The sequence below is a fragment of the Phoenix dactylifera genome, chromosome 13 (assembly GCF_051530095.1).
Source record: "Phoenix dactylifera cultivar Ajwa chromosome 13, Ajwa_hap1_PhDact_Kaust_v1.1, whole genome shotgun sequence".
NCBI classification, from domain to species: Eukaryota; Viridiplantae; Streptophyta; class Magnoliopsida; order Arecales; family Arecaceae; genus Phoenix; species Phoenix dactylifera.
The window spans coordinates 17,737,038-17,750,459 of NC_143202.1; the positions used below are offsets into that span (position 1 = coordinate 17,737,038).

Below are 13,422 nucleotides of genomic sequence, written 5' to 3' on the forward strand. Positions count from 1 at the left end.
GAGATAGTGTTCTTCACACCCACTCTTATCAATTAAAAAAAAGCCAATTAAGCAATCATAACTCCAATTACAGGCATCACCTTGGATGACTCTTGAATTTAGTTGCAGTATCAGTAATGAAGATTTGACTCTACGATATTATCCATATGGAATCATGACCAAGTTTAAGTAGACTCTGGTCAATTTACTACACTTTTATCTCCAAAAGTATTGTTACTCACATGACCCTCCAAAGTCTCACAAGAAATTTGTGTGAGCGGATGCCATCGCAATCAATTCCCTTGTCCATGCCAATTTAAAGTAGCCCTATGAAAAAAAAATAAAAAATCCCAAAACCGAATGGGCACATCTGGACCGTAATTGAAACCGAATCCTCTAATAAAATCTTCCTCCATAATTCCCAACAGATTAGCTGTTTCAAAATTTCTTATTGACACTGCGTTCAGATGTCCCAATAGTACAACTTACCTATCATCCTTCTCAGCAAAATCCACCCACTCTCTCCCTGATTTGTCTACTAAATCTCGTCAACGAGGCATGGACCACGATAACGAAAGCAACTCCCAAGCCTCCCCAGAACCAGCTTCTCCATGCTCCCATTTCCGGAAACACAATATGGTGTCGAGACCACACATGGTAAACCACTGTATAATCCAATCTGATCGGTGAAATTTAGATCCAACGGTCAAGGAAATTAGCTGATTCCCCCCTACCCCCCGTAGCAGCTGTGTCGTGTATTTAGCACGGTGATGGGACCGGGGGACGCGGAGGCCCATCGTCTTAAATCGTGTACGCCCGGGACTCGCCCCCCATGTAACGGCAATGCCGTTGCCTCCTCTTCCTCCCTATCTCCTCCTCGTCGCCGAGCTCGGATATCCTCAGCCCGCCGCCGTCGCCTCCATCGCTTTCTGACGATCCTTCTCTCGAGTCCGGCCTTCTCATTGAAAACTTGAGAACGCTCCGAATCTGAGCAATCCGAGGTCTTGGCTCGCGTTTAATGTGGAAAGAAACTGAGAAGAGATATGGGTTGCTATTTTTGGTTGGTTGCTTTCTTATTTTGTTTTCTTTTTGGTTTGGCGTTTAGGGATTGGGTTTCGGAGGATTTAGCTTGGATTTTTCAGCCATGGTGATGTCTCTCGACAACATTCGGGGCTTGGTCTTGGCCCTCTCCTCGAGTGCTTTTATTGGATCGAGCTTTATTTTTAAGAAGAAAGGGTTGAAGAAGGCCGGGGCTACTGGAGTCAGAGCAGGTTGGGTCTCTTTTCTTGGCCGTTTATTTTTTAAATTTCTTTGTTTTTTTTCCATATCTCTGTTGTTGATCTAGACGTGTATTTTTGGTGGTCTGATACGGGATACGAATCCATATGGAGGTTAAAAATTTGATTTTTATGAAGTGTGGTCTGTTGCAATGAGCTTGAAGAACGAGAGATTCGGCGAGATGTACGGTTGTTCTGAACTGCAATTTGTTGTTTTTCAGGATCTGGAGGGTACTCATACTTGTATGAACCTCTATGGTGGTTTGGAATGATCACTAGTAAGTATTTTTTTTGGAACTTGACCGCTCTCCACCACACTTGGCAATATAAGATGGTTGTGTTATGGACCCTTCGTTTCTTTCTTGTTCTGTTATGTGCATTTGGATTGAAGCTTATATTGTTTCGTGTATTAGTTGTGGCTGAGATTCCAGCGAATTAAATGCCTCCCAGTCCTAAGTGAGTGTATGAGATGACAATAAAGTTATAGTTACACAAAATAGTCTACATTTTTCTTGTTTTAGTTGCAATAAGGATATCTACATTATTTGCTATGTTTTTGGAGGTTGTTATGTTGATGACACAGGTTTGAATAACTTAGATTGGTGGCTTTTGGATGGCTTATTTGATGTGTCTTATAAGATCATCCCCTTTGATGGGATGGATACTTTCTCTCTCTCATGAGGAATAACTCTTGCAAATTTTTGTTCATAGTCAAGCCAGATTATATTTCTATTCTTCATTATCTGATGGGACACTGGGAGGTGCAAAACTTTTCATGCCTCTGGAAGCTCAGTTTATTCTAAAGATTAGGATACCACATAAGGTTCTCATATGTTGTGTGAAATTCACCACTTGTCATTTTTTAGTGGCACTTAAATTTACAAGACTAGTTTCTCAGGGATGGTTTGGTCATAGTGCTTCTTCATAGATTTATCTTGGGTGCCAAATTGTTTGAATGATGAATAAACGTAAGGTAATTTAACTGTTTGCAACTATTTTGATGCTTGATTTACTCTTTTATCTAGAACCATGAGAAAAAAAGATTTACCCCCCTTTGGGCCATTAGACAAATTGAGCTTGCAAGCTATTGATTTGATTCTTTAGGAATTTCACTTTACTTTAGGAAACCCCTCCAGTCTGTTTATATGGCTGAAGCCTGATGTAAATCATGCCCCACCTAAAAGTGCATCTAAGTATGATGTTTCTTTTGAATTTGTGTTGCATCAATGTTCTTTAAAACAAGAAATACAAACTGTTTTCTGCAATTTCATATCCAAATATAAGCATCTGTAAAAAAACTAAAAGAAAAATATTAGAAAGCATCACTACCGATTATTCTCCATGATCTACCTCATAAGTAATTATCTGAGTTAATGAATGAACAAGAGGGTTCTTGCTAGCACTCACATAGAAGACTTCTGACTACCCTTTTGATTGTTGGCTTATGATACACCAATGTTAAGTCTTCGAGCAACACTTAACCATGTCTATTTGGCTATCTGATTGAGGGTACGTTCATGATCTTGTTCTTTTTGACAAAAGAATTCCTTCCAACAGGTGCTTATGGAGGTAACATTTAATTGAACAGGTTACACACATTAAATCTCAAGGCATGCTTAGTGATTCCTATGCAATTTGAGCTGCACTGTACAAGTGACTACTTGTAAGCAATGGGTGTAGTTTTATAGGTTTTAACTACCACCACAGTAGCGTTTGTCCCATGCAGTAGTGGGTATACGCGTACAAATACTTGGAGACAAGAGAAGGTTCAGGAAAATACATCCTTACTAATTCTCTCGCAGATGTTCCGTTCTTCAACATTGTGCTTGTTGTCTCCCATCATTTGCTTCCGAGAAAATGGTCTCGAAGTACACTTTAAACAGCCTTGGCTTCTACAATTAGTTGGCCTTGCAGATGACTTTGCATTTGCATCCCACCAATTCATCATTGAACATATGCTTCCTGTACAGCTGCTTCCAAATTGCTAAATGGTTCTGGCCTCTTCAAGTTTAAAGATGCTCTGGCTGCTGCATAGGAAATAACAAATGTTGATACTACTAGTACAGAGCTTTGTTGGCCTGAATAGATATTGAAATATCAATATCATAAATAGGATTTTCAGTTGTCACTGCTGATTGCACATAGTATTGCCATCCTCTTCAATATATTCATGACTCCATATTTTTTCTACATGGAGCCTTACGAGTGAAGGCCACTGGTTGAACATCCCATAAGACTGCTCGGTTCCTAACACTTGAGATGCCACGTTTAATCATGAATGTCTTTTGATACATTAGGGAGACTCAAGGTAGTACAAGTGATTCTGTGAGTGGCCATCACCTTCTACACCCTCATCATAGTCCTTAATAGGCTATGAGAGGTGCACTGGTTTTTCCATAGTTTCCTTCAGTTTTCCTATATTATTAGGGCAGAAGCCTTTACAATGAACATACCATCCAGGAATAGTTCAACATTCTTCTCACCTTTAGAAATCCATGGCCAGCCCATCCTATTATCCAAAGAAATACCAAGGTCATTTAGCAGAGTTTATGACATCCCGAATTTTTAAGATTACATATACATGAGAAGAATGTTCTATTTAAAACAATCTATTATTAAGAAAACAAGGATGAACTGCCTCGAAGCATGAAAGACATTATTCATAAGTTTTAAGATGGTTTCTTCAATTTGAAAGACAAAGGCAAGAACTCATGATGCCCATCATGCTAACCTGGGCTGCTTTAGGAGTACTTGATATCAAGACTTATGAATAAATACTTTAAGCTGCCTTATATATCTCATCCAGCAACTGCTTTATAATGAATGAGTTTTAGTAATTGAAACAGCTAATTTCACAATTGGGTTTAACCTTTCTAAAAAAAAAGGGTTAGAAAAATCATAGAAGTAAAGAAGGGCGCTTCATGAATGTATCAGATAGGACTTGGTATTGCTCCTGATCTCCATATGATGCAGCCATGCACATGCTTTTAAAATGGAGTAGGAGAGACTAAAGTTGATCACATCTGAATTTAATTTATTTATTCCTGCCATATACCTAAGCTGTAGAACATTCTTAGGCCTTGGGATATGGAGAATCTGGTGCCTACTTTAAACTAATTGACATCTATAAAAGTCACTATGGAAGGATAACTTAAAACAACTCACGGTGTAATATGCTGAAGTGAAACAGGGAGAAGCTTCTAGGAACAAGTGATGATTGAGGTTAGGTTTTTGTGGCAGATTTGAGAATAGTTTCATATCTCAATTCTAATATTCTATAAAAAGGAGACAGTACAGGGAAAAGAGGAGATTTTTTATCCTTTCAAACTATATGCAAGTGATCATGCATCCAACAAATTCTGAAGCAATAACAATAAAAAGCAGTGGTAAGGGCTCGTCCGAAGGACTATTTTAAGGGAAGGTGATGGATTTTTGGGCCCTATCCTAGTCGAAGCAGATATGGAAAACAAGCTTATTTCTATAGGATGAGCTGAAGCACAATAGAAGTGACCGATGTTAGCATATTTTTAGCATGCTTGGTTGCATAGATGCAGATTTATTTTCAACTTTTAAGCCTTTAATTGCTGTTTTAAGTCTTTTATTTTTTCTATTTTGGAGTGTATTTTATTTATATGGTAGAGATTAAGCTATAAAATCTCTAGATTGAAAGGCTTATAAAAATGTATCATGTGCCCATGTAAGGTCCCACATCATCATAAGGTTAAAAGTCTGTGTCTCTTATTGGTCTAGCCACAAGGAAAAAGAGAGAAAAGAAATAGAGACACGTGGACGAATTCCCTATTTGTCTCAGGTATCTTTATGGATCCACATGCCATCTCCTTTCTCATTCTAGGCAACGTGGGTGGTGAACTACTATTAAGGTCATTTTGAGAGTTAAAATTAAGGTTCTGGATGAGTGGTTTGTTGTTTAAATTATGATTGTATAACAACAAGAAATGATAATTGTTGGATAGATTTGATGTCTTGTTCCTCTCCACTACACATCAAAGAGCCCATTCTTCTCTTATCTATCATTTTTTCTCTTCTTCATTTGTATTTTCATATTTTTTCCTTTGTGATACATGAAAACGACAACATGGGCCTTCCTTATCATTTTAGCCTCATCGAGCCAAACTGTCAGTATAGGAGCGCCTAAAGATCCCCACACATGCACATAAGGGCATACAATGTTAGAACCTCGGGCTAAGCCTAAATAATGCATATAGTTATCTAATCAAAAATAGAAAATATGAAAGAAGGCAACCATGGTGCAAGATGTCAACATTTTGCACCCCAAAGCATTCCTTTTGCTTCAAGCTCTCCATTGATTACTAGTGCCAGAGATGAAGACAAGATTTGCTTCAAACAAATTCATGAGAGTGAGATATTGATGTCTTGCACATTGATTGACATCTACCTTCTATTAAGAAGGAGATCCAAAAACTTTACTGTAGTCTCAGCTTCAGACTAAAGCATGCAGACAGCTTAGTTATGAAATCAACAGTTGCAGCAAGCAATTCCTTTCCTTACATGAGGACGGTAGGTGGTGCTTTGGAGATGAGAGGAAGGCTTTTGGCTGTAGAGATAGAGACATTCAAGTTTGGTTTTTGGCAGGTTGCTTAGGCTTAGATAAATTCCCTCTTCTTTCTAAGATTCGGAATTCTTTCGCTTTTACTCGCAACTTGTGGAACTGTGATGAATTAAGTAAGAATTTCATGCTAGGGCTTGAGAATGTACATCTAGGTGCTTTTCTAGTTCCCGGTTAGACCCTTGACTTTGCGAGGGCCCGAGGTCCCCGCCTTCTTTTCTTGAAGGTCAAGTATTCTTCCTTCACCTACTTACTAAAGCATTTAGTCTCACCGCTAGTAGCCATGCTACCTTCTTCAATGAATCTGCGGTGCCAACTCCAAGAAACCCTCCATGCATTACAATAACCGATCAAGTCACATTCGTCATGCCTCCTCGAGCATAGATTATTGCACTACTTGGTTGCTTTGGGCAAGGGAATTACTTGAGAATTCTGATGGGGGAAATCATGGACAATCACTTCCAATTGAAGCCAAAGAAAGTCCAAGATCGTTGGTACAGACACAACAAAAAACAATAGGATTCCTACCTAAACTATACATGGCCGAGAAAGGCCCAAAATCCAACAATCTTGCTAGAGAACAAGGAAATCAAAGGTTACTCAACCTAAATGGCTGGGGGCTGAGATAATGATCTCCCTAAAGCCTCTCTCTAATGGAATTTTTAGAGTAAGGTTGGCCGAGCTGGTACTGATGGTCGTACTAGTCGGTCACTGGTTTGGTATGGTACATGTCCTTCTTGTGCCGTTCTGGTACTGAATTAGGAAGAGGAAGAGGGAGAGGGAGAAGGAGAGAGAGAAAGAGAGAGGGATATGGAGAGGGAGAGGGAGAGGGAAGGTTGGCCGAGCTGACACTGATGGTTGTACTAGTCAGTGACTAGTTCGGTATGGTATAGGTCCTTCTCGTGCCGTTCTGGAATACACCGAATCAGGGAGAGGAAGGGGGAGAGGGAGAAGAAGACAGAGAAAGAGAGAGGGATAGAGAGAGGGGGAGGGAGGGAGGGCGGCCGGTACCATCGTGGTTTGAGGAGAGTGGCGGCCACAGGGGGAGAGGGCTTTGGTTCATTGTGGAGAGTGGCTTTTCGGCAATGGAAGGCAACTAGAAGGGGGATGATAGGGCCTTCATTGATAGATTGAGATGCGGTGCACAGGTGACGGGTAGAGATTGGAACCCTAGAAGTGAGAGAGAGGGAGGAAGGAGGGAGGTGGGGAGATAGAGAGAGGGAGGGAGAGCAGTTGGATCGTTGTGGAGATCGGAACCCTAGGAGAGAGAGAGATCAAGAGAGATTTTCTCGAGACTTCGAGCCTAGGGTGGATCGGGGTTTTGTTAAGGTTGAACCATTCAGATCAGTCGAGCCATTCTAGTTCTCGATTGATTTGGTTTAGTATGGACCAAACTGCCTGGTTCAGCAACCTTATTTTAGAGAGCGATTAGGTGCCAAGAAGCCTCCAACAATATTTATTCTTATCTTTCTTGTACACTCTTTTCTTTACCTTGCACCTCCAATTACTCTTTTGTTGATGTCTCTTGTTAAAAGAGCAAGAATCAATTATAATTTTTCATCTACAAGGTAACTCAATTCTGGTAGTCCTATTCTATATTAGGCAACAATAGTTATTAATTACCTAGACAATTTTAGGCACTGACCTGCTTGAAAGGATAATATTTAAGCAGGGAAGCAGTAATATAGTTAATTAATTAATATAAATAATATATTCTATCATATAGATTCCTAAGTTATTAGACAATAGTAGTCAAAAACTCAAGAGGGAGCTTTAACAATTAATATCATGGGAGAATACAATGCATGTCCACCTAGATAATATGATTATTCCATGAAAATATGCCTAAACATACCATCAATCTATCAAACATTCAACAAGGAAAGTTGTATTGATGTTTCATTAGGTGCGACGTTGTTGTTAAAATATTACAATTCAAAATCGGGATCTCATTATCTAGATCAAATTGACCCTAAATGATCTGGATCTCATCTTTGGATTAGGATTGATTAGGAAAATAGGATTTGGATCCATATTATGAATTATACAGTCCCTTGGGTCATAAGATCTGATTTGATTATGCTGTTTAGATATTAAATTGTGTTAGTCCATTTTCTAAATATATTTGTGTATTTGGCATTTTAAATTACTTATTACTAATTACTAATAAGTCTCGAGTAGTAAAGCAGCATTGTTATTAGAGTTTATGGAGTTCAAAATAAGAGGCAGATTTGCATATCTTTTACATGCATAAATTAAAATCTTATCCTTATTTGTTTCATATGACATTCTAAGTAAAATGATATTGAATTGATAGGTAGTTTGTCAATGTCCTGAACCACCAGACACAATGTTTATTTCATTAGACATGCTATATGTGGGCTTATTTTGGTGGAAACTAGATTTCTTGTATGCATGGTTTTCCATTCTTCCTTCATATGCTATATTTGACTCATATATTAATATTTTATTTTTTATATATTTAAAAATTATGAAAAAAATATAAACTAATTTATGATTTGTGATCTAATCCATAGTCTGATCTGATCCAATCCACTCTACGATATGAGTTGATCCTGATCTTAACAACATTGGATACAGGTGATTGGTTCAAGAGAGGAGTACGTAATGGATGGTTGTGTACTCATGCTAGTAGGTGTTTAGACTTGACTCTCCATCTAGTGTATTATTTAAAGAGTGTATTTACTTAAAGAATAGTTTGTTTTTATGTGGTAGATGAAATATAAACTCCCATCCTCTATTTTAACACTATTTTTTTTCTCCTTAAAATGAATTCTTGGGAGGATAAAATTGTTTAAAAGGAAGGAAACAATTTATCATCATTTAAAATATATAGAATTAAATTACTAGGCTGCCTTTAACTCATCAGCTAAGGTCATATGAGAGACCCTTGGGTGCTTAGAGACATACTAGGTGCCAACCTAGGCATCTAAGATACAATTTCTCCTAGGGCCTCTAAAAGTGGTAGGTGCCTCGGTGATGGGGCTTCTAAGCACCTAGCGGTGACTGTCTAGTGTCATAGTCCCACACTGACTAACAAAAGGGGTGCCATATGGGTTTATTAGCCTAGGCTAGTCCTCCTCCCAATAGCTTAAGCTTTTGGGTTGTGAGTCCATAACAAGTGGTATCAGAGCTAGGCCTATTCTATGTCACCACTTTTATTAGTCATGTGGGCCCCTCACTAAGGTTTACCAGGGTTGTGGAGGACCCAATAGGTTGAGTAGGACCCAGGCCATGGGTGGGACCTCCTCTCTCGTGTAGGAGCTAACCGTAATGAGGGTGTCACAAGGTTAGATAAGAAAGATTGTCATAGTCCCACATTGACTAATAAAAGAGGTGCCACATAGTTTATTAGCCTGGGCCAGTTCTCCTCCCAACAACTTAAGCTTTTGAGCTGTGAATCCATGATGGGGGTATCAGAGCTAGGTCCATTGTGTGTCACAACCTTTATTAGTCATGTGGGCTCCTCACTAGGGGGTACCAGGGTTGAGGAGGACCAGATAGGGTCGAGGAGGATCTAGGCCATGGGTGGGCCCTCTCTCTCGAGTAAGAGCCAGTCATGATAGGGACATCACGAGATTGAGTGGGGGAGATTGTCATAGTCTTACATTGACTAATTAAAAAGGTGCCACATGAGTTTATTAGGCTAGGCCAGTCCTCCTCCCAACAACTTAAAATTTTTGGGCTGTGAGTCCATGACACAGGCCGCTAGGTTGCCTCCATTGATGATATTGCCTTGCTTGGAGTCATCATACCAGTCCTTAATTGTCTACTATTCTTTCATTTGTCACATATTGTTCTTAGTATTATACTCAAGGTCTGCAATTTTGGTATTGGGTACCGTATTGGTGCCTTAATGGTTTGGTACGATACGATTGGTATGGTACGGTATGCACCCTATAATGAAATAGCTCTCTAACAATTTTTCTCAATTTTTACCTCAATACACCTAGATATAGGCCGGTACGCACCTTGATACACCTCGATACACCTCGGTACACCCGGTACAAGTCGGTATGCCTCGGTACGGGACGGTATGGGGCTTGTGCTGACTCAAAATGAAGTTTTATACCGGTTTTCTCCTAGTATAGTATGGTACACTCCGTATTGGATGGTACAGGCTAGTTTGGCAGACCATTGTTATATTAAACCTTGCTTATAGAAGGGCCATTTTTTTCTACAAAATAAAATTAGTTGGTTTTATCTTCTTGTTCTTATACCTTTTCCTTCTTCTATTCAACCATTACAAATTCCTTGTTGCACTTCTCCTTTACCTTATCTCAATATTGACCATTCTTGCATTTAATCTCTTTTGTTTCTCTTGTTGATTGCTCAAATTATGCTAATACAAGGAATGCCAAAGTTTGTTAAATTGCAGTCTTTGAAGTTAATTCTCTCCAGCAAATCCTTTCAATTCCTGAGACTAGATAGTTGCTTTTTCTTCAGGTCAACTATACTCTCCCTGGGCAAATCCTTTAATGATTACAATCTCCTGAGTGCAGACTGAGTGTAATTTGAGGTTTAAACAGAACTACCAGCAAATTGAACTTTGGATTTTGCAGCCTAATTTCCTTGCTCCTATATCTTCATCTATGAATTTGTATATAGCAAAGTTTCATCTCTTGGCCATCCTTCAATTTCTATACTCTGTGTCTATAGATTCTGTAATATGGACCCTTCTTGTGGTGTATTTATGTAGTACTTGGTGTGAGCCCTTTTAATATGTAGAATCTACTGTATATAATGCAAAAGCCTTGAATCTGACAACGTGAGGCATGGAGGATTGTCCATGATAAGAAGAATTTATGGTAGCAGGCCCAGCATAACAAATTCTTTTGCTTTTCCCACCTCTACAGCTACCTCCATATGTAATTAGTACAGCGGCTGTAGCCCATTTAGTTAAGTTTTTAATATAAGGAAGAGATGCAAGAAAAGTCACCCCCTTATCAAGTTACATGAATAATTAAATGTTTCTAATGAGGAAAATTCACAGCCATCCATGCTTCCACCCAGGTGCACCAAATGTTCCCAACACTAGTCTGTGCAATACTAAACAAATGGGTTCACACCACCACCTATTTGCTAAGTTCATAGGTGATTTTGCCAACAAATTTCCAAATTCAGCTTACAGATTTCATGTGCAATTGCCTCAAAATTATACAGATGATGGCGATTTACCATTTCTTTGCAACTTCAATCATAAAAGTGTAAGTCATTAAGAATGTCAATTTCACCTATCACTGCTTCTTTCTGTATTTGAATAAATTCCAACTGCAGTGCTGCTTGTTTGGAGGATGTTGTTGTCAGCAAACAATAATTTTAAATCTGTTGAAACATGATGATTGCTACCTTTCATTATTTTTTTTCTTGGTCTCTAACAATCGAATGAACCTTTAAGATTCAACATTTCTCCTTCTTGAACTCCTTACTTTCACAAAATTCTTCCTGAAAAGTTTTAATTATTTATATTAATTCTGTCTCTTTTATTTTATAGTGATTGGTGGTGAGATAGCTAATTTTGCTGCCTATGCATTTGCTCCAGCAATACTTGTAACTCCTTTGGGAGCTCTGAGCATTATTGTCAGGTGTGATACTGGATGGTGCTTAGAATTCAAAGCAGAGAATTACCTGACATATTGTGTTACTAAATTTCTCATTCATGCAGTGCAGTGCTAGCGCATTTTGTTTTGGATGAGAAATTGCACATTTTTGGTATCCTTGGCTGCATTCTTTGTGTTATGGGTTCGACGACTATTGTTTTGCATGCCCCAAAAGAGAAAGATATTGCATCAGTGAAGCAAGTGTGGAGCCTTGCTACTGAACCAGGTAGGTTATTTGGCAAACAAAAATTTGATCCCCCTGGGAATCATCCATATTTATTTTGTTTTCTGTGCTGAAAATGACATGTTGTATGACAAGTTGACAACCTTTGAATCAACTTGTGCCTTCTTGGAGAGGTGAACTTAAAATATCTCATGACTTTTTTCTTTTTGAAGAGAAACATGGTCAGCCAAAATATCTTCTTGATAAGTTTCTTTCGTGATGCAATTGCATTATGCTATTGCACATCATTAGTCTTTCTAGTCATTTCAAACTAATAATCTTTGATCTACAGGTTTCATTGCCTACACCTGCGTGGTTGTTTTCTTGGTTATTTTCCTAATCATCCAGTTAGCTCCACGTTATGGCGACACACATATGGTAGTATATATTGGAATTTGCTCACTGATGGGTTCTCTTACGGTATGTTAAAAAGCTTACCAAATATAATCTAGGTAAACTTCATGCTCTCTTGATTTCGAATGTTCATTTTAACAGGTGATGAGTGTGAAAGCATTGGGCATTGGCATAAAGCTAACATTTGAAGGAAAAAATCAATTTATCTATGCTCAAACTTGGCTTTTTGCTGCAGTTGTAGTTATATGTTGTCTCTTGCAGTTGAACTACCTAAACAAGGTAATTGTAATATGCATGTTGGAGAATTCTTTTTAATGAGTACAATGAGGCATATGACGTTGACTTTGATTATTCAAACTCTAATGATTTTAATTCTCATTGTGGTTCTGACTTCCGAGCATTACTTGGCCATTCCTGTAAGTTTTTTGAAGCATAATAACTTACTCTATGAGGATTCAGAGATTAAAGTGCCTTGGGTATTTCTTGTAATTTGGCAGAGGATGATTTCACATTGTCTTGTTCCAAGTTGCTTCGACAATCAGATAGTTTCTATTCCATTGCCATACCTTTCTATTTGTTTGGGCTATAGTGAGGTCAACTACAGGATGCATTGTGCGATGATGCATTGTGCGATAGTTTTCCTATATCTGCATTTTCTCAGAGCATAAAAATCTTTCCCTTCTTATGCTTATTTAATGTGTAAAGTCTCTGAGAAAATCGTCACATCACCATGCCACTTCTGTTCTTCTTAGAAACTTGACATGTATTTGCTACTTACTGGAGGGGTAAAATGGTTCCTTTCCTAATGAAAATGTAAGGTGATATTCGAAAATTATGACTGGTTCCATCATGAGATACCAAATTAGAGCTTTATAATGTACAAAATTTGAGAGTGTTGTTGCTTTAGACAACAACATATCATCTTCATAGTTAGGACTCAGGATAAGTATGAAACCCTATAGGTAACCAATGACCTTTTGTGCTCTAAAAGATAAAATACATACATGAATATCATTGTACATGCACAGGATTAGTACACTTTATAGAAGAGAGATGCATGGTAAGTTCCAAACAAGGTGCTACTAAGCTGTTAGCTGATCATGTGTAGATCTTGTGTATTACTATAAGAGGACTTCTTAGTGCCTAGTTATGATGTAAATTTATACCAGTCATGAAGTTACCATTTTGCTGTGAAGTTATTAGTTAATAATTAATAATGACATTGCTTCCTTCAATTATGCAGGCATTGGACATATTTAATACTGCTGTGGTTTCTCCTGTCTACTATGTGATGTTCACTACTTTAACTATCTTTGCCAGCATGATCATGTTCAAGGTAATATGCTAGATTGAAATTTTAAATTTAATTTTTATCTCAAT

General features: G+C 38.3%; 1 protein-coding gene across 8 annotated transcripts in view; it reads left to right on the forward strand.

The window, feature by feature from the left end:
* The first annotated feature begins 756 nt into the window (after positions 1-756).
* The window catches only part of LOC103707132 (putative magnesium transporter NIPA2), a 45,371-nt gene continuing 32,705 nt past the window's right edge, over positions 757-13,422 (forward strand). For 3 of the 8 annotated variants that reach the window (XM_089926886.1, XM_088709537.2, XM_088709538.2), the window contains exons 1-9: positions 757-980; positions 1,085-1,250; positions 1,478-1,534; positions 8,446-8,496; positions 11,360-11,450; positions 11,531-11,691; positions 11,981-12,108; positions 12,184-12,321; positions 13,286-13,378. In XM_089926886.1, coding sequence (XP_089783012.1) covers positions 1,124-1,250; positions 1,478-1,534; positions 8,446-8,496; positions 11,360-11,450; positions 11,531-11,691; positions 11,981-12,108; positions 12,184-12,321; positions 13,286-13,378 — 846 coding nt within the window. In that variant the 5' untranslated portion in view covers positions 757-980; positions 1,085-1,123. The other 5 variants (XM_089926888.1, XM_089926889.1, XM_089926887.1 and 2 more) reach the window with 5 other exon arrangements.